Source organism: Gorilla gorilla, chromosome 2, assembly GCF_029281585.2.
Source record: "Gorilla gorilla gorilla isolate KB3781 chromosome 2, NHGRI_mGorGor1-v2.1_pri, whole genome shotgun sequence".
NCBI classification, from domain to species: domain Eukaryota; kingdom Metazoa; phylum Chordata; class Mammalia; order Primates; family Hominidae; genus Gorilla; species Gorilla gorilla.
The window spans coordinates 67,992,680-68,011,940 of record NC_086017.1 but is presented as its reverse complement, the minus strand read 5'-3'; the positions used below and the strand labels follow the sequence as shown (position 1 = coordinate 68,011,940).

General features: G+C 46.6%; 1 protein-coding gene across 5 annotated transcripts in view; it reads right to left on the bottom strand.

Annotated features, from left to right (window-relative positions):
- The window catches only part of FLNB (filamin B), a 164,416-nt gene that overhangs the window by 22,546 nt on the left and 122,609 nt on the right, over nucleotides 1-19,261 (bottom strand). For 2 of the 5 annotated variants that reach the window (XM_063703869.1, XM_004034366.4), the window contains exons 25-36: nucleotides 18,790-18,957; nucleotides 16,765-16,888; nucleotides 14,924-15,080; nucleotides 13,526-13,715; nucleotides 11,167-11,414; nucleotides 7,756-7,827; nucleotides 6,933-7,035; nucleotides 6,072-6,212; nucleotides 3,633-3,761; nucleotides 2,688-2,861; nucleotides 1,323-1,481; nucleotides 835-1,038 (exon numbers count right to left, since the gene is read on the bottom strand). In XM_063703869.1, the coding sequence (XP_063559939.1) occupies nucleotides 835-1,038; nucleotides 1,323-1,481; nucleotides 2,688-2,861; nucleotides 3,633-3,761; nucleotides 6,072-6,212; nucleotides 6,933-7,035; nucleotides 7,756-7,827; nucleotides 11,167-11,414; nucleotides 13,526-13,715; nucleotides 14,924-15,080; nucleotides 16,765-16,888; nucleotides 18,790-18,957 (1,869 nt within the window). Of the gene's footprint in view, nucleotides 1-834; nucleotides 1,039-1,322; nucleotides 1,482-2,687; nucleotides 2,862-3,632; nucleotides 3,762-6,071; nucleotides 6,213-6,932; nucleotides 7,036-7,755; nucleotides 7,828-11,166; nucleotides 11,415-13,525; nucleotides 13,716-14,923; nucleotides 15,081-16,764; nucleotides 16,889-17,676; nucleotides 17,770-18,789; nucleotides 18,958-19,261 lie in introns of all 5 variants that reach the window. The other 3 variants (XM_004034370.4, XM_055383213.2, XM_004034369.4) reach the window with 3 other exon arrangements.

The following is a 19,261-nucleotide window of genomic DNA, read 5'->3' as shown; positions in this document are numbered from 1 at the left end:
TTAAGCATCCTGAGAAGCCCCATAGTGAAATAACCTGCTGAACCTGGTTTTGACCACAGAAGCCTTTCCTTAAGGATATTTACTAATATCCCATAGATGATGTGTCCCGTGCAAACTGCTGGGGAGGACCTTCTGCCCTCACGCCTCCAAGAACTGCACGTACCACCTTCGGGGTTTATCCACAGCCAGACCTGAGATTCTGAATTTTTAAATAGCCCCTGGCTACCTCAGCTAGGTCAGCAGATCCGAAGGTTTAACAGGGAGTATCTCCCAACCAGGACCAGAAATTCTCCAGCCCTCTCCCCTGGGTTAGAATTTGTCTAGAATTCACCAGCGTGGCCATCCTTCAAGAAAGCAGATGACTGGAGGCACTGGGGTGTGGTGAGCTTGGAAGAGACACAATCTAACTCAAACCATCTCAAAGAGAGAACAGAAAGAGATGCTTCCTTTCCACAAAAGCTCTGCTCAGATGACCATGGTCTTGGCCAATCAACCCAACATTCTTTGCTTGGAGAGACGCTGGGAAGCTGAGAACAAGGGTGGGAGAGCAGATAAGAAAACAGGGGTTTGTGAGGTGTTGTGGCTCTGGGTTCAGATCCTAGTGCAGAGGGGGCTCTAAACCTTGCGAGCCTCAGTTTCATCATCTAAAAAACAAAGACAATCCCATTTTTGCCAATGGTCATGAGGCATAAAAGACAATGCAGGCAGAAGGACCTATAGCTTGAAGGATGCTCAGAAAGGAAAAGGAGTTGGTAGGATGAAAAGATGATGCTGCCTCAGCAAAATAAGTCGGTTCCCACAAGCTCTGGGCCTCTCCCCTGGGACCACACAGACCTGCATCCCTTGTGTCCACGATGAAGTCAGACATCTCGAAAGTCCGGCCTTCTGACAGGCCACGGCCATAGACTTTGGCTCGGCGGGCGTCACCGATCTCGGACTGGACCACCATGATGGACACGGGGCTGTTGGCCACATGGTTGCCATTTTTCTTGATGCTGACCAGATGTTCGCCCACTTCCCGGGGGATGAAGGAGATGCCTGGACCAGAACACAGATTGGGGCTTGTAAGGGGATGGCGGAGATGAAGCAGGAGAGAGACACACTCTCAGAAATAGAAATATGTCCTCTTTCCTGACACCCAACAATCCAGAGTGTCGATATCACAATGCACAAATACGCTTGCGCATTTATCGTGCGTGTGACCCGGCAGGTTTATCACATCACACTCCATTGTGCTACCCATTCCCAAGAAAGGACTGCAAGAGTCCCCATCTCCCACCCAAGATGTCCTGGCTCCAGCCAGGAAGGTTAGCCTAGCTCACCAATGTGGTTGTTGGGCAGCCTCTTCAGGAGACAGGGCTCGTCTCGGCCAGATGGGGCCTTAATGCTGGCCGTCAGGCTGCTGAGGTCAGTCTCACTGATGTCGAGCAGGAAGTCAGCGGCTGAGCCCAACTTCACCTGGGAGCACCGCCTGCTGTCATCTGGGAAACATCCCCCCAAAAGGACTCCCGTTACATGTGGTTACCCTGGCTTCACAGAGCTGCCATGCCATATGCTGTTCACGGATGAACACGCAAGAACTAATTACACAAAGTTAAGTGAAAAAAAATGAGCCTTGAACACTGAGTAGACCCAACCAATGAAGAATGATGGGATTCATGCCTGCTTGCAGCAAAGACAAAAAGCTGGCAGGACCTAGAGACTTGAGTCCTCATGGACCACCTTTTAAAGGAATCTTTGGGCCAGGTGCCTAATCCCAACACTTTGAGAGGCTGAGGCAGACGAATCACTTGAGGTCAGGAGTTCAAGACCAGCCTGTCCAACATGGTGAAACTTCATCTCTATTAAAAATACAAAAATAAGCTGGGTGTGGTGGTGGGTGCTGCAATCCCAGCTATTCAGGAGGCTGAGGCAGGAGAATCGCTTGAACCCAGGAGGTAGAGGTCACAGTGAGCCAAGACCATGCCACTAAAACTCCAGCCTGGGTGATACAGTGAGATTCCATCTCAAAAATAAAATAAAATTAGGAATTTTTGTTAGTTGAAGGCACCTCATACCTGCCTGGCATGGCTGTGGGCATTTCTAGGTAAACAATGACCACATTCCACACAGTACTACTGGCTGCTTCACAGACAGGTCTAAATACGGTGGGGAAACAGGATCTGCCTTGTGCATCTTCCTTATAACCCACTGAAAGCAAAACCTGAACACAGCAAGGTGAGGAGCATGGGCTTTGGAATTTGATAACCTGGATCTGTTTACCTATATGTGAACTTGGCTACACCACTACCTTGCCAAGCCTCAGTTTTCCCATCTGTAAAAGGGATAGCAGAAAATTTACCTAGTAGTGACGCTGAAGGGCATGTCTAAGCTCATGCACTTCATCCACTATTGCAGTATGATTCGAACACTCCATCTGAGAGCTTTCTCTTTGCACACTAGAGTCACACTGGCACAATAAAAGTGTGCTCCAAATACTAGCTCTTGCATTTTCCTGGATTATCAGCAAGAGAAGGATTTAGCTAATCCAAAATTGCATTCCATCCCCTGCTACTCCTCAACAAGTCTCTGTGAAACCTAAACTCAAAGAGATGTCTAGCCTGCTGCCAGGGGTCTGATAAGGAGGGTGGCAGTCAGAGGCAGCCATACTTCCCACGAGGAAGACCCCAGAAGCCAGACAACCCTACCTGTGATCTTGGCTGTGAAGGGGCTGCCAGGGATGTGCTTGTCATTGTACTTGACCAGAATGCTGTAGTCGCCTGGCAGAGTCGGCAGGTAGGTCACTGTGCATGTCCCATCTTTATTGTCAATGCAGCTGATTTCTGCTTTTGAGGGGCCCTCAATAGCCAAGTCTAGACCACCTACAAGTGGGAACAGGGATGCAGGGGTGTTAGGGAGAGAGTTGCCTTGTTTTAAGAGTTTCCTTTTAACAACTCATCCAGGGCAGCCCTGATGCTGGGGACAATGGATTGACCCACTCCACGTGAGCTGTGGGCAAAGGGACATCTGTCAGAATGAAGCAGTCCACGTAGTAAAAACACCCACTGAGAAGAAACCCCAAACATCTGAGTTCTTCACTGCAAGTAACCCTGGAGCTCTCTCTACTCTCAGGATGCATGGGATGAGAAAAGGAAGGAGCCGTGGTACATCAATTACACATAGGAGACGGTGGGTGGTGGAGGGCAGAGGTGGATTGTCCCTGCCCATCAGGCACCGGCTGCCATCACGGAAATCCCATTAGAACCACAGATTTGGGATTATCCATGAATACCACGGGAATGGGCACACAGCTTTATCAAAAAGAGCCACTCAGTAAGTCATGTGGTCTTGTGGATACATGTGCAAAGAGAACAAAAACATCACCAACCAAAACACACTTAAATTCCAGACAAGTCACATAAAGTATTTCATAGCATGAATCTGATTTCAATTAGAACACAAAGGACTTCAAAAATGTCTGTCTGGGTAGAAGACGAAGCGGCTCTAAAGAAGAAACAGATTTACACGAGAGAAAAGACAAGACAAATACTACCATTCAATTGTCTCACTTTTAAAAGCCACCCTGGAACCGTGTCCACTTCACCGTCCAAATGGACAGCTGGAGGCGTATAAACACGGAAACCACACAGTACCTTCTCCTGCATCCTCTGTGACGATGGTGAAGGTGGCAGTTTTGTTGGCCACTCCATACACGAGGCCTGGACCGTATGCAGAAACACTTCCACTGTTGGGGTAGTTCACGTAGAACTGGAGTGGGCTCTCTGGGTTTACGAAGGACACAAACAAAATTGGTGCTCATTAAGGGGTGAACGAAGACCCTGGACAACTGGCATCTTGACGCCCACCTCTCTACAGGTCTGGCGCCTCCTAAGCAGAGGCATGAAGAGACAGAAAGAGATGCACATGCACCTCCCATCCCCCGCCATCCTAGGACATCAGAGAGGGTCTACGCAGTATTATTCCTTCAATCACAACATAAGAAAAACAATCCTGGAGGCTGCTCCAGATGAGGAAGGGGGCTAAGGTAAGGTAATCCAGCCCAACCTGACAAATAAGGAAGAAACTTTTGCACTGGGTGGTGAAAGGACCCATGGCCAGAGGGAAGGTAAGTGGAAAGGGCTTTTGGAAGGCCATTTGCCCATGCCATTCAACCTGTAAGGAATCAACCCCACAGTGGTCTTCCCTGCCCACCCCGACTCCTAGCCCTATGTAAGCACTTTCATTTCTGCAGTGTTCGGGTGCACATCAGGAAAAGACCTAAGTGTTCACAACAGGGGACCGGTTAAATAAATGCTGATCTACTCATGGGCCATTAAAAAAAGTGAGGAAGACCCATGTTTACTGACTTGAGAAATTATCCATAATATGATGCATTAAAAAGAAAAAAAGCAAGTTGCTATAAACTATGAATACCATTATGCTATTCCTTTAAAAACAAAATAGAATAAAATTATATGTATGTTTGTAGATACAAAGAGAAACATCTGAAAAGATACACAACTCACACCAGCAGTGGAAGTGGATGGCAGATGTGAGAAAGACATTTTTTCCTCTCTCTCCATCTGCCGCTTTAGAATATTTAAATAGAAGCAGATAATACATTTTTGCTTTAAACCAATATTACATACAGACAACTAAAGTAAATGCCAATCTCAGAGAAATATTTGCAACTTCTACCACAAAGGGCTAATCTCTCCAATGTTTACATTGCTCTTAGAAACCATATGACAAAGGCCAATAACCAAATAGAAGAACAGGCCGTGGATCCAAATGTTCAGTTCACAGAAAAAGAAATACAAATAGACATATGGAAAGTTGTGTGGTCTCATTCACAAGAGAAATACAAATAAAGCAACGCTGAGATTCTGTTTCTTTCCAACCATCAGACTGGCAAAGATCCAAAAATTTGATACCATATTCTACTGGCAAATTTTGTGGAAAAGAAGGTGCTCTTCTCCATGGCCAGAGGGCGTGTGAACTGCAACAGCCCCTCTGAAGGGCAATTTGGCAAGATCTGTCAAAATCATAGATGCCTGCACTGGGGCCCTAGCATTGCCTCCTCTGGTAACTAAATCTCACAGATACATCTTTGTGAGTGTGAGGTGACTAGGGGAAAAGTCGATTCGCTGCAGCAAGACTGGGGACAGCAAGGGCAGGAAGAACCAAAATGCCCTCCAATAGGGAAATGGTCAAATATGTAATGGTTCGTCCACATGAGGGAAGGCTGGGAAGACACTCTCTTATATATCTGTATTTCCGTTTGCATGGAGAGTCTTAAAAATACTCTGAAATTGGCCAGGCGTGGCGGCTCATGCCTGTTATCCCAACACTTTAGGAGACAAAGGCGGGAGGTCTGCTTGAGGACAGGAGTTTGAGACCAATCTGTGCAACACAGTGAGACCCTATCTCCACAGAAAAATAAAAAATAAAACCCTGAAACTCTGAAATCAAACATAAAAAAATTTATGATAGTCTAGTTCAAGGAGAGGGGTAGGAAGGAAAACTTTCTTCGTATCATTTTTATTTTTGAACCATGAGAATGTGTTACCTATTCAAAATACTAAATTAAAAAACAAATACAACTACAAAAAGAAAGAATGAACTGGTGACACTGTGCTGGTTGGTGACCCATGAAACGTGGGCTGGCTTCCCTTGTCGAGGGCTGCTGGTCCTCTTCTTCCAGGGCTGCTGGTCCTCTTCTTCCACCTCTGACCTGGCCCCAAGCCCCCAGGCCACACAGGGCTCTGCAGGCCAGGCTGGAAAGTCCCTCACCATGTCTCCCATTTTTCTCCCAGCTTGACCTCTGGCCACACTCAGCGTAGTGACAAAGATAAACAACCACAGACCCAAAGGCCTGCACTGTGACCCAAGACACTGAGCTACATCATCCCTTCCAGAAATCAGCTGGACCTGCTAGAGTCCCAGACTGTTTGGTTTCACAGGGGTACCAACGCTGCATTCCCCAGCCTGCTGCCGAGAGCTGCTCCCCGCACAGCGGCTGAGGAGTGTCTGCAGGCTGCCCGGATGCCCCTGAATGGTGGAGCCCTGCTGGGCCTGCTGACTCAGCTTACCAGGGATGTGGCTGCCCATGTATTTGATGTGCATCTCATGGAGCCCGACCTCAGTGGGGGCGTATCTAACAGTGACCGTGCCGTCCTTGTTGTCCACAATCTCAGGTGTGGCTGTCTTCCCAGAAGGCATGTGGACCTCTCCTATGGAGCACAGAGAGATGGGCATTGAAGCCCACCAGCAACCTTCCCCAGAGAAGCAGAGCCCAAGGCACAGATGTATTCAAAATAAAGGTTTCCAGACCCAGGAACATTCATTGCTGCCTAAAACATTCAAGTTCCACAATGGGAGAGACCATTTGCTCTTTTCTTTTTTTTTTTTTCCAGTTCCATTTGGCTTCCACAAAATATAGCAGACAACTCTTAAAGAGTTTTCTACAACTGGCAAAATCAAGCTCAGAAAGGACTTGAGAAGACCATGAAACCAGCTGGATACATAGAGCATCAAACCAAAGAGAAGTGGGCCATTGAAAAGAGGCTGAGGGGAGAAAGGAACTCCTGCATGACAGACTCAGTGTCAAAGTCACATCTGGAAAAGTCAAATAAGAGAAGGCAGGAAAAAGGGGCAAACAAGAACCCGACAGTCATGAGGTACCTAAACACAGCAGTTTTTAACCTAGAGAGAATCATGGGCCTGCTCAAGAAAGTAATGCAAATTGTCAGTGAGCCACTTCTTCAGAGAAACACACACGTGGCATATTCTGTAGTTTCAGGAGCCCATGGCCCAACACCGGAGACCAAGAACTCGTGACCCTGGGTTAAGGAGCCTGGGTCTGGGGGACAGTGGACACACCTCCCCAGCACCATTCTGGGAAGCTCGTGAGAGCAAGTGAGAATGAGACGGCCTTTATGGCAAGTGCTTACCAGTGATTTCTCCTTTCCTGACAGCAAACGGAATGACCAGGTCAAAAGGCTTAAATCCCAGGCCGTTCATGTCACTCACTGGGACATAGGCCTCTTCGGTCACCTAAAAACAGAAGGCAGTGGTCACTGGGTAAAGCAGACAACAGCGGGAGCTGGTGAAGCTACAGGGGGTAGAGCTGCTGGGAATTCTACAAGCCAGTGAGGCCGGGATTTGGGAATGCAGCTGCCCATTGTGGTATGGGCTTTGTCTAAGTGGCTCCAGACCCAGGGTAGAACCTGAGGGACTGGAGAGGTCATGCTGACCAACTGTTAGCAATCACTCGGGAGTCTGCTTGTAAAATTCCCAGCAGCACCCATGGGAAAGTGGAAAAGTAAGAGACAGCAATGTCTATGAGTCCCAAGAGGCTCCATCTGGAAAGGTTTAGTTGCTTGTGGCCTGGAAAAGAAGGTGCATTTTAAGTGGCAGAGAGTAGCAGTGGGTGGCTTTCCCCCTGAACAGAAACTGAATGTGCAAGTGGCGGCTTTGAGAGGCAGCAGGAGGGCTGCAGACAGCTGTCTGTCTTTCTCTTTAAACACGGAGACAAACTGCACCGAGCGTGATCACAGACACGACGGCTGGCGATTCGTGGAGCACGGATGGTGACGCAAAGGTGATCTTATTACAGAAAAAGCAGGGATCATCGTGATGGGCTGATCAGTGAGGGGCACACCAATGACCAGGACACCCACAGGGCTTAAGCAATCCCAGAAGCAGATGGCAGATTTTCTGAAATGAAGGCTGAGTAAACACAGAAACACAAAAAGGAAAAAACCAAAATTGTACCCAGGGCCTGAATCCAGGGGGACATGCATTTACCGGTGCCTCCTCCACGGCTGTGACTTCCCCATCTGTGGCCTGGTCAGTGGCAAATGGAGATTAGTTGGGAACCATACTGGAAGGATACACTCAGTAGACTACCACCACAGAGCTGCTTTCCCCACTGCTCCATCTTGAACTGCAGTGAGCCACTCACTCTAGCGCCCTTTTGGAAGGCAGTTGGTGTCCTCTCTTCAACTGTCAGATGCGCATGCCCTGTGAGCCCACAACCCCACTTGTAGCATGCAGACCTAAGCTGGTGGGAGGCTCCATAGTTAATTGATGTGTGTAAGGACCTTGACTGGCGCCGTCTGTGGTCGTGCAAAACTAAAGCAACCTAATGTCCATCTGGAAGGGGTTTGGTCAAATAAATTCTGGTGAGTCTGTCCAGTGGAACATGGCAGTCAGGTCCAATGAATCAACATGTAAGGGTACCTATGACACATTGAGGGAAGGAAGCAAGGTGCGAAAGCAGTATGTACGGTGTGACCCCAGGCATAAAAGTGAGGTGTGTGAAGTGTAAGCAGGTAAAAACTAACACAAGGCATCTCTGCAGCACAGAATCAGGAAAAAGTTCTTTTTTTACTTGATAAATGTCTACTGTGGTTAATTATTTAATTTTTTTTGAGGCAGAGTTTTGCTGTCATCCAGGCTGGAGTGCAGTGGCGCAATCTCAGCTTACTACAGCCTCAACCTTCTGGGCCCAGGTGATCCTCCCACCTCAGCCTCCTGAGCAGTTGGGACTAGAGGCGTGCACCACCACACCAGGCTAATTATTATTATTATTTTTTTTGGTAGAGATGGGGTCTCACTGTATTGCCCAGGCTGGTCTTAAACTCCTGGGCTCCAGCAACCCTCTCTCTCACCTTGGCCTCCCAAACTGCTGAGATTTCAGGCATGAGCCACCATGCTCAGCAGTTAATGTTTCTAAAGTTTTTTATAAATTCATTTTCAACAAATCTTAGCTTTAATGCTCCTGGCTGGGCGCAGTGGCTCATGCCGGTAATCCCAGCACTTTGGGAGGCCAAGGCAGGTGGATCACTGGAGGTCAGGAGTTACCAGCCTGGCCAACATGGTGAAACCCCATCTCTACTAAATATACAAAAAATAGCCAGGCGTGGTGGCAGATGCCTATAATCCCAGCTACTTGGGAGGCTGAGGCAGGAGAATCACTTGAACCCAGGAGGTGGAGGTTGCAGAGAGCTGAGATTGCACCACTGCACTCCAGCCTGGGTGACAGAGTGAGATTCTGTCTCAAAAAAAAACAAAAACAAAAACAAAACAAAACAAAAAAGATTTAATGCTCCTGATTCAACAGAACCAACAGCAAGGGAACCCCTCTCAACACCCTCTTCCGCCATAAGAAAGAATAAGAATCAGAAGGCCTCCCCTACAGAGGAAGGCCTATGCACCCATGTTAACTGCTTTGTGAGTATCTTGGGATCTGCAGAAAGGCAAAGGCAGCTCTGTGAGCGACATTTGGAACAGCCCTATCCTCTGCCTGCACAGGTTGGAGCTATGCAGGGACATATCAGTCAGAAGCAAGATCTTTCAATGGCTGAGCTATGGCCTTTGGTCCAGGACTTCTCAAAGGCAATGGGCAGTTAAGCTGTTTGTCCATGACTCCATGTGCTGTGTGTGAGTAGTGTATTTGATGAAACCACCCTGTGGGTCTCCTTGAGACATTTGCTATGACTGCAGTGCTGGTCGGTGTCCTTTTTTGGCCTCAAACTTATAGAGAGAAGCAGGGAATCTACCCAACCAAAGCCAATGAACAGTCAGTCAGTCCATCTAGTTAAGGTTCTCTCCCTGGAATGAGAGAATAAAGACCAAACCAGGTACTGTAGGTACTGTGGGTGATCGTCCCTTTCTGCCTTCAGCAGTGGTCAGGGGGCAGTGGGTAAACACAAAGTATTCTTGCTTTGTGTGTATTCAGGGGCTAGAAGACACTTATTACTGAGTTTGGAAGCCTCCACTTCTGCAAAAAGGGTCCTCAATTTTTTTACTCTGACTTTCTCACTTAGACCTTCCCAACATGGTCTTCTCTTACCCCCAACTCATTGCACCAGCAGGCCCATGACCACTGCTCAGTGCTTTGCTGCTCTTCCCTCCTTCCACCTAATTCTAACCAACCAGATAAAACCCGCTATGGGCTAAAAACAGATTCTGAAAACTACAACTGGTACCCTTCTCTGTGAATAAGGACATCAACTTCCCAGCTGTATTTCTTTCTTCCTACAGGAGAAAAACACTCTTAAATGAACAATGTCAAAAGTTGACAAGTGTTTACATACTTGAGACATAAAAGAGCCTCCAGATCTCTGGCATGCTGTTTACAGATAAACAGACATTGATGGAAGGGAATAATACTACAACAGAGTATAGACTGTTTGGAAGAAAGTCCCTGAGCTTTGGAGTTTGGAGTGGAGTCTTCATACACCTCTCCATTGCTGCACAAAATGAAATAATTAGAAGGTGCTTTGCAGACTGTGCACAAGGCCAGGTCATTAAGGGCCTATGAACCTTGTGGTCAAGTGTGGCTGCTGACCGCAGTATCAAAGGACACCAGTGAGGATGACAGCATGGTATTTGGTGTCTGTCTAGACCAAGCATGCTTCATTTGTAAAAAAGCCAACGATGCTTGGTTTTGAGGGTTCAATGAGGTAATGTCCCCAAGGTTTCTAACCCTTTTCCTGGCTGAAGGATATTCAGAAGAAGATCTGTTACGCAATAATAAAAATAAATAAACAGAGGAAGATCTATAAGTAACTCAGAATTGAAAATGAAAGACCTTGGTCATTCACTAACCCAGGTGTTTGCATAATGGTTTCCTCCTTTTATTCCAGATGTTCCTAGCTGCAAAAGACGAGGTATTTTCCCCTCATACATAAAGTGTGAATCTTTCCAAAACACAAGTGGAGGTACTTTGAGTCCTGGGATATCAGAGTCAAGTCTCCAAACAAAACAGCATCAGGAAGCTCTCTCCTCCAGCCATGGAGAATGGCCATGAAGATGGAAGAAGGAAGAGCTGGCAGGTTAAAAACCTGTCATGTTTTATGTAGAAACATTTTCATAAAGGTGTGTTTTTCTGAGGAGTTATCTTTCAAAATGCCTGGGCTTAGGCCAGGATATTGCCCAAGTTCCTTATTATGATAGATACCTTGGTGGCCAGTAAGATTCCCTAAAAACCCTTAGAGCCAAAGGGTCTCTGAGTTTCTAGAGATTACTCTGGGACTCTACAAGGTCATGACTGCTTAACAAATTTTTTTCCAAAGGAAAAAAAAGGTGGAAGAGGATATCCTAGTCAGGGTTCAACAAACAGCAGCTGTTACAATTTCCACCAATAACAGCATGCTCTGGAGAAGGAATTTTCCTTACCATGACAGTGAAGGGGCTGTTAGGAATATCAACACCACCGAAGCGCACATAGATCACATATGTGCCTGGCTTGGCAGCTGTGTAGAAGATGTCATAAGTTCCATCTTCATTCTCAATGACATCGGCCTCAGCCTCAGTGCCATCTGGGGTCAGAACCGTGCAGGTCACTTTCCCCTTCCCGGCAGTCTTGGCATCAACCACAAAGCCTACTTCTTCGCCAGTTTTCACAGTGGAGGCGATTCCAGGACCTGGAGAAGAGTTCAGGGGAAGAGAATGGAAGTATGGACACACATCCTGGAGGCCCAAGAACAAATCATACCCATCCATGTTGTCTGTGCCTGTAAATGTTAGGCCTCCAACTGCTGCCATTCAGAGGGATAGCCCAAAGATCCCCTGATCAGGTGTTGCTCAAAGGGTTACTTCATCAATTACTTACTAAATAAGGAGCATCTGTAAGCTCTGAGTATTGACTCAAGGTTAGCCTGGGTTTGCCAGCACTTAAAGGTATGGAAATGAAGGTCGGTCGACTTTCAACAGCAAACATATTGGGCATTTTCTTAAGTGCCAGGTACACATAAAGGTGGGCAAGACAGTCCCTGCTCTCAAGATGTTAACAGGGCCAGGCACCAAGAACGACAGTTCCAACTGCAGTGGAAATGCTGAAGAGGAACTAAGTTACAGAAAAAATAACAAACTGTTCCTCAGGGAAGTGTCTGGCAGCATATCTAGGCAAAGGTTCTAAGAATTTATATCCCAGGGATGCCGCACTGCCAAAGGGCTTCCTAAAGAAAGGAAACATGGCTGAACCCTGAAGGATGGGTGCTGTTAGTTAAGGGAGACTTGCAACCTCTTCCCAGTGACCAGTCTCTCTATGATTTCTGGTGCCTCTTTACACGGGATCCACACATCAGGAAATGCAGAAAAGCATGAACTAAAAGCACATTGGTAAATATGAGCCAAGTGCGTAGGAGTAATAGGGAGGGTGGCAAGAACAGTTTGTTCAGGGAGTAGTGGAAGAGAAGACTGGAGTCAATCTGTGGAAGGCCCTGAATGACAGACCCAGAGGTGTGGCCAAAAGGCAAGTATTCAGCTCAGGATTCTGCCCAAGCTGGGGGAGGAAATAGGGCCTGCAAGGCAATGCGGAAGTCCCCATCCAACGTTAACATGCCATCAATTAGTAAAGATGATCTGGTTGTCGCTGGCAGCTGCACAGACCTAGGAGGTGGTGGATTGGCCAGCATTCCAAAATTTCTCCATTTTTTGCCATGGGTGAGCCAAAAAGGGCCACGCTGAGCAATTCACAAACCTGCCGTGAAAGCCCAGATTTTCTCCATTCAAAAAAAGATGGGCTATGAGAGAAACAGAACACATCAAGGGTGGTCCTGTGTTTAGTCTTCTTATTTAAAAAGAAGTAAATCTGTCTCATTTTAGAGATGGGGATTCATGTTTTAAAATCTGCTTGAGCAGCAGCACTGAGCTGCCCAAGGGCTGTTCTTAAAAACTGAAAGGCCGGCCAGGCGTGGTGGCTCACACTTGTAATCCCAGCACTTTGGGAGGCTGAGGAGGGCAGATCACTTGAGGCCAGGAGTTCGAGACCAGCCTGGCCAATTATGGTGAAACCCTGAATCCACTAAAAATACAAAACTTAGCTGGGCATGGTGGTGGGCACCTGTGGTCCCAGCTACTCAGGAGGCTGAGGCTGCAGTGAGCTGAGATTGCATCACTGCACTCCAGCCTGGGCAACAGAGCAAGACTCCATCTCAAAAAAAAAAAAAAAAAAGAATGGCCTGTGACAGTCAATAGTTGTGTCTTAGAAACTGAAGGAAAAAGGAGGGGAAAAAAAAAAGAAAGAAACCAAAGAAACTGTGATGCTCAAATATTCATGGAGAATTCCTGAGAGGTTTACACATGCATGATGAAAAAAACCTAGATCCTTAAATGTGTTTCTCTAATGCTGACCTGAAATGCTCTTGAATGAATCCTGAGTAACTATCTACTCATAAAAGGCAGAAATGTGCTGCTTTTCATGGGAGCCACCATCAGAGTTGGGTTCTCAACATTTCAAAAGCATATAATAATAGTTATCATGTACCTGGCACCATGCTAAGCATTTTTCATGCCTGACCTCATCTAATCTTTGCAGTAACCCTGTAAAACAGTCTCTGTTCCTTAGAAGAGCTTCTTGGATCTAAATGTTCTCCAAATAAAAACAAAGAGCTTCAATCTATGCCAAACTGAAGTTCAGTGAGGTTGAGCAACGTGCCCAGATCATGTAGCTTGTAAGTCACAGAGAAGGGCTACAGCCCGGCTTTCTGATTGCAAAGCCTGTGCCCCTGACCTTCAGATGCCCCGTACTCACCTGTGGCCAGGCACTTGCTGGCATCACCCGTCTGTGTGGCTCGGATGCGATAAGGAGAAAGTGGGATGTCGTCACCCCCGTAGGTGACTCCAATCATATAGCGCCCAGTCTTGTCGGGGATGTAGGTGACAGCATACGTGCCATCTTTATTGTCATGGACAATGGCTCTTTTGGGTTTTCCTTCTTGGTCCTGTGGATCATAGAGAAATGCTATTTAGGATGTTGTCAAGATGTAGAAAACATTCATGGAAAACCTTTGACATATTTTCCTATTAGTGCCTCTAGTGGAAAGAGACAGAATTGATGGCTTAATACAATCTAGTTTTGTTTTGTTTTTTGGTAGGGAGAGTAGAGGGTCACAGATCCCTTTAACACCATGACAGACATGGCCAATTTTTAGTAATTTTGTTGTCAGGTGAACCAAGAGTGTTTTAGCTCGAAATCCTCTGAAATGTAGGGAGGGGAGGAGGCAGAGGCTTCTGCTCACACACCACCACGTCCAGTCTCCCTTTTCTCTTTATTAACAGGACCATAACTCTTAGCTAGGTGCACCGCTCCCAGAAGATGGGAATCCACTTCCTAGCATCCTTGCCACTAGGTAATGTGACTTGTGACCAACCCCCGACAAATCAGAAGGGAATGGAAGTCTATGATGGACTTTTGGTAGGGCTGCTTAAGAGAGCCCACTGAGCTGGGAGGACCCCTTTTTCCCTTCTTTCTTCCTCCTTCTGGCCTGCCATGTGGATGTGATGGCCAGAGCACTGGCAGCCTTATGGTCCAGGAGGAGACCTTAAGGACAGAAGCCACATGCTAGGTAGAGGAGCAGAGAGATGGAGCTGACTTCCTTGGTGAGCTGCAGGGCACCCAGGTGGCTTAACCTGGGGCTCCTTAACAAGAGAGAATAATCTCATTTATTTCAGCCACTCTTATTTTAAGGTTTACTGTGATATGCAGCATAACTTAGTCTTAACTGAACCAAAGAGTAATTTAAAACACTTAAAAATAAAAACATAGGGGACGGGCACAGTGTCTCATGTCTGCAATCCCAGCACTTTGGGAGGTTAAGGCAGGCAGACTGCTTGATCCCAAGAGAGTTCAAGACGAGATTGGGCAACATGGTGAAACCCCATCTTTAAAAAAAATAAAAATAAAAACATAAGAATAGATGTAGTAAAAAAAACATGAAAATTCACCAAAAAGTGGTTCTTGGAGCTACACCCTCAAATCTCTCAGGTGAGCTGCTTATGCTTCTGCACATTTACTGACTCTTTGGTAGGAAAATCTAACAAACAACTTGCATTGAGTCAGAAATCGGTTACTGAAACCCTTGTTCTTAAATCTGGCCCGGAAATTAAGTCTTAGGATTAAGGTTTGGCTCAGAAAATAACTCCAAGTTACCGTTATTTGAACAGCAAGCAGGCCTTCCCCGGCATCTCGGGCATCAATTGCAAAGTCCACAGGTAGACTGGCAGGCACACCATAGGAACTAAGGCCGGGGCCACTGGCAGTCACTTTGCTGGCATCATATGTGGGAAGGACCTTGACCTTGAAGGGACTTGATAGACACACACACACACACCCTAGTCAGTAAAGATACATGTCAACCCAGCTGCATCTGACTTTTCTTACACATAAGAGTGGGATGGAAAAGGGGATTTCTACAGCAGATAAGACAGTGAGTTAGTCAAGGTGCCTAAGTCCAGCAGAAATTTACAACCATGAGGTAGTAACCATCATATGACAGACTGGTTTTGTCCTGTGTTCCAAGGCAGCGGTCCCCAACCTTTTTGGCACTAGTGACTGGTTTCGTAGAAGACCAGGGGGCATGGTGGGGGAATGCTTTCAGGATAAAACTGTTCCACCTCAGATCATCAGGCATTAGTTAGATTCTCACAAGGAGTGTGCAATCTAGATCCTTCTCATGTGCAGTTCATAATAGGGTTCGCACTCCTATGAGAATCTAATGCAGCTGCTGATCTGACAGGAGGCGGGGCTCAGGCGGTAATGATGGCTCACCCACCACCGTGCAGCCCAATTCCTAACATGCCATGCACCCACACCAGTCCACGCTCCAAGGGTTGGGGACCTCTGTTCCAAGGGATACAAGTAGTTTGGGGAGGAAGAGTTCACAAATTAGTTCGGGAAACACAGGGTTAAACACATTTACCCCACTTTTGTTATGCTAAGATCATGGTCACCAAATGGAAAGAGAATACTGGAACTTCAGTTTTAATATTTATATCTCATCTTATTCTATATTCTGTATCTATAATTATTCTATATTTAGTATGCTTCATATGGTACATGGTATATTAGTAAAGCAATATACAAATGTAATTTATAAATTACATATTTCTACATAGAGCTAATATGCTTATCTCTATATAAAATATGTGTTAGGGGATATGGGTGAAAGTTTTTCATCTTAAGGGGCATGATTTTTTAAAAAAAGAAAAGAAAACCCTTAGAGATTGTTCCAAGAGGTGAAGAGCTTATGTAACATTTTTTTTTTTTTGTATTAATATCAACAAGGAACAAGGTTTCTATGTAAAACCTTTTGGAAATGCTTTTATCAAGCAAACCCTGAAGTAAAGACCTTTGTCCTGCCCCAATCAGAAAACTACTTGCAGGTTCACCAAAACACCAAAAGGAAGCCTCTAATAAACTAATAAATTCTTTATTTCATCAATGATTGTCTACTACTATTGCTTTTTTTTTTTTTTTTTTTTTCGGAGCTGTCAGGGGAGGGTCTATGTTGCCCAGGCTGGCCTCAAACTCTTGGGCTCAAGTGATCCTCTCATCTCAGTCTCCCAAGTAGCTGGGATTACAGGCGAATCCCACCACACGTGGTAAGGATTTCCAACTTCTTAATTTCAGCTCACCTTTAAACTAAAGATGTCTGAAAGGAATTGGGGGAGTGAGAGAGCGGGAGCCACAAATATCAAGGCTAGTGTGTGGTGACAAGTTGCAGGTTCTATGTAATACTTGCTGCCTCTATGAATGGGTAGACGGACTGATGGAGGAATGGATGGGTGGATGGAAGGAATGATGAAAGAATGGATGGATGGATGGATGGACTGATGGAGGAATGGATGGGTGGATGGATGGACTGATGGAGGAATGGATGAGTGGATGGATGGAATGATGGAGGAACGGATGGGTGGATGGACTGATGGAGGAATGGATGGGTGGACAGATAGACTGATGGAGGAATGGATGGGCAGATGGATGGAGCTTACCTGCGAGGAATCTCTTCATCAGCATATTTAACTGAGACCATGTAAGGTCCCTCCTGAGATGGGGTGTAGGTTACTGTGTGTGTGCCATCTCCATTGTCCACCACGTTCACTGGCTCCACCAGGCCTGAGGACAGAGATGAGAGGTTTAAGGAGCTGCCTGGCCTCACCTTTACTCCACCCTTGGCTGAGTCTGAAATAGGACCACATCCATCCCCAAGAGCTATTGGTTTCCACTGATGAGTAACATAAAGGCCAGCAACCATAATCACAGGCCTGAAAAAAATCACAGGATCCCCAATTCATGGTTGCAGAAATGACCCCGAGAGACACCTTTAGCTTTTTGTTGGCTAAAATACACTCAGTCTGCCCTAGAGTATAATTAAGGAGACTGCCTGTGCTTGCTGCTGGAGGGTGTATGTGGATGATGTGTGTTGAAGACACACTATAACCTTTCAAGCTGGTTAGACACGCTTAGGATGTGGCAATTTTACTCTACAGCTGAGACACTGCCAAAGAGTCCAGAACTGTGAAGAGCAAAAATTAACCAATGGGCTGGCTAGTCAAGACTTGTGGCCACCTTTGAGCAAAGAACACTGTGGTACCAGCATGCTGGGGCATAGGTGCAGGGCAGGTGAGGGTGCCAATCTCATGGGGCAAGGGGACCCTCAAGGTGAAGCCTGTGGAGATGTTAGAGATTACGCTAAAATATAATCAAGGCACGCGTTGGGTTGCAGAGTCCAGATCCCAGCTTCCGACGTGACAGTCAAGGATGGATCAACTCCAGGGTAGGTTAATCTAAGGATGTCATGCTCATTAAGCAAAGCAGATGAGGCACGTGTAAGCAATTTTAGAAGTGAGGCCAGCAAGAAGCATTTGGGTTACATAATTCAGCAGCCATGGGAAAATGCAAACCTGTCTTATTAAAATCACCCTTCGGGTCACCTTTAAAGAACTCTGAAAGGGCTTTCAAGGGGCTGCGCCATGACTGGGAATCCGTGTCATCAGCTAAAATCAAAAGGCTGTTACTTGAGAGTCCTTCATAATAGAGGCAGATATCCAAGTAAAGCTTCTCTTTCTTCTTTTTCTCCCTCTCTCATTCACACATACACAGGGACACATACATGCACACAAACACATGCAGGTCCTGAAGCTCAGTAACTTCACAGAATCTGATCCCAGGCCCATGACCTCATTTCCCCCAAACCATTTCTGCCCTGAGCTTCAAAAGATATAACCTCCTACTGAACCCCATGAAGGAGAAGGTTCCTCTTCAAAGAGGGAAACCCCCATTTGCCACTTCTGTGAATCCAAGAACATATCATTGGCGAGGAAAATCCAGATTATGTAAGAAATTAGGCACACTGTCCTCTATGTGGGAGAAAGGCACATTTTAAGTGCTGGAGGAGGAAACATGGTCACTTACCAAAAAAGGCAAGTTCCAATGCACTTCAGGGCTTTGTCCCTATATGGCCCGCTAGCCTTACCAAACCCAAGTTCCAGGCTGCCAACAAGGCAGGCCAAATTGCCAACAAAGCCCATTCCCCAAGACACCCTCTCTCTCTGGGGAACTAAGACAATGACAAAGCCACGTATCATGTGCATCATGTGCCTGGCATTCCCAGAGGTTCTGGTATGTACCACATGGACACCAAGGTATCTCAATGAGTTATCACCTCCAAACCCCACCATCTGCCACATCCAGACCAACCCACCCCCTCACAAATGCTGAAACACATAATGAAACAGTCGCCACCATATTACATATGACAGCCCAAATACTGCTGCTTCCTCTAAGAAACTGATAGCCATATTATTAAATGGGGGGACAGATCACTGGAGAAATAACAAGCCTGCTTACTTGTAAGCAGGAATTTCTACTGTTTAACTAGAACATGAAACAATAATTTTTTTTTAATTTAATTTTAAGCTCATGAGCAAACTCAAAAGCAAAGCATCTGCTCTGGGTCACAGCTGCCCCTGCCTGGGGCAGATGAATGTCTGCAGGAAGGCAGGGTGCACACTTACCTCGTGGGCCCAGGACCCTCACTTCCAGCGGAGCCAGGCCAGCCTTGCTGCTGTCCACCGTGAAGGACTGCAGGACACGGGCTCGGACGCCTGAGCCCAGCCCGGGGCCGGCAATCTTGACCTTGCTGGGGTCCACAACATCCTTCACAGGAACCCTGAAGGGGCTGCCTGGAAGAGAGGTCGTGGGATTCTGAGCACAAGCTGGGAATTGGAGACCACCTTGTGCACATCCAGAATAGCACTGCTGCTCCCCCGGGACCTCGGCCATGCAGGCCTCGGTCAGCTCCCCCTGCCTCACTGTGTGCACTGCTCATGTGCCCACTCATTGTTGTCAACCATTCTCATAGAACACCTACTACGTGCAGATGTTGTGCCACGTGCTGGATCCTGAGCAGTTAACACCCCCCAGGAACCCACAATTGCAGGAGAAGGATGAGGCAAGCAAGTCACTCTAACATCCTACATAACATAT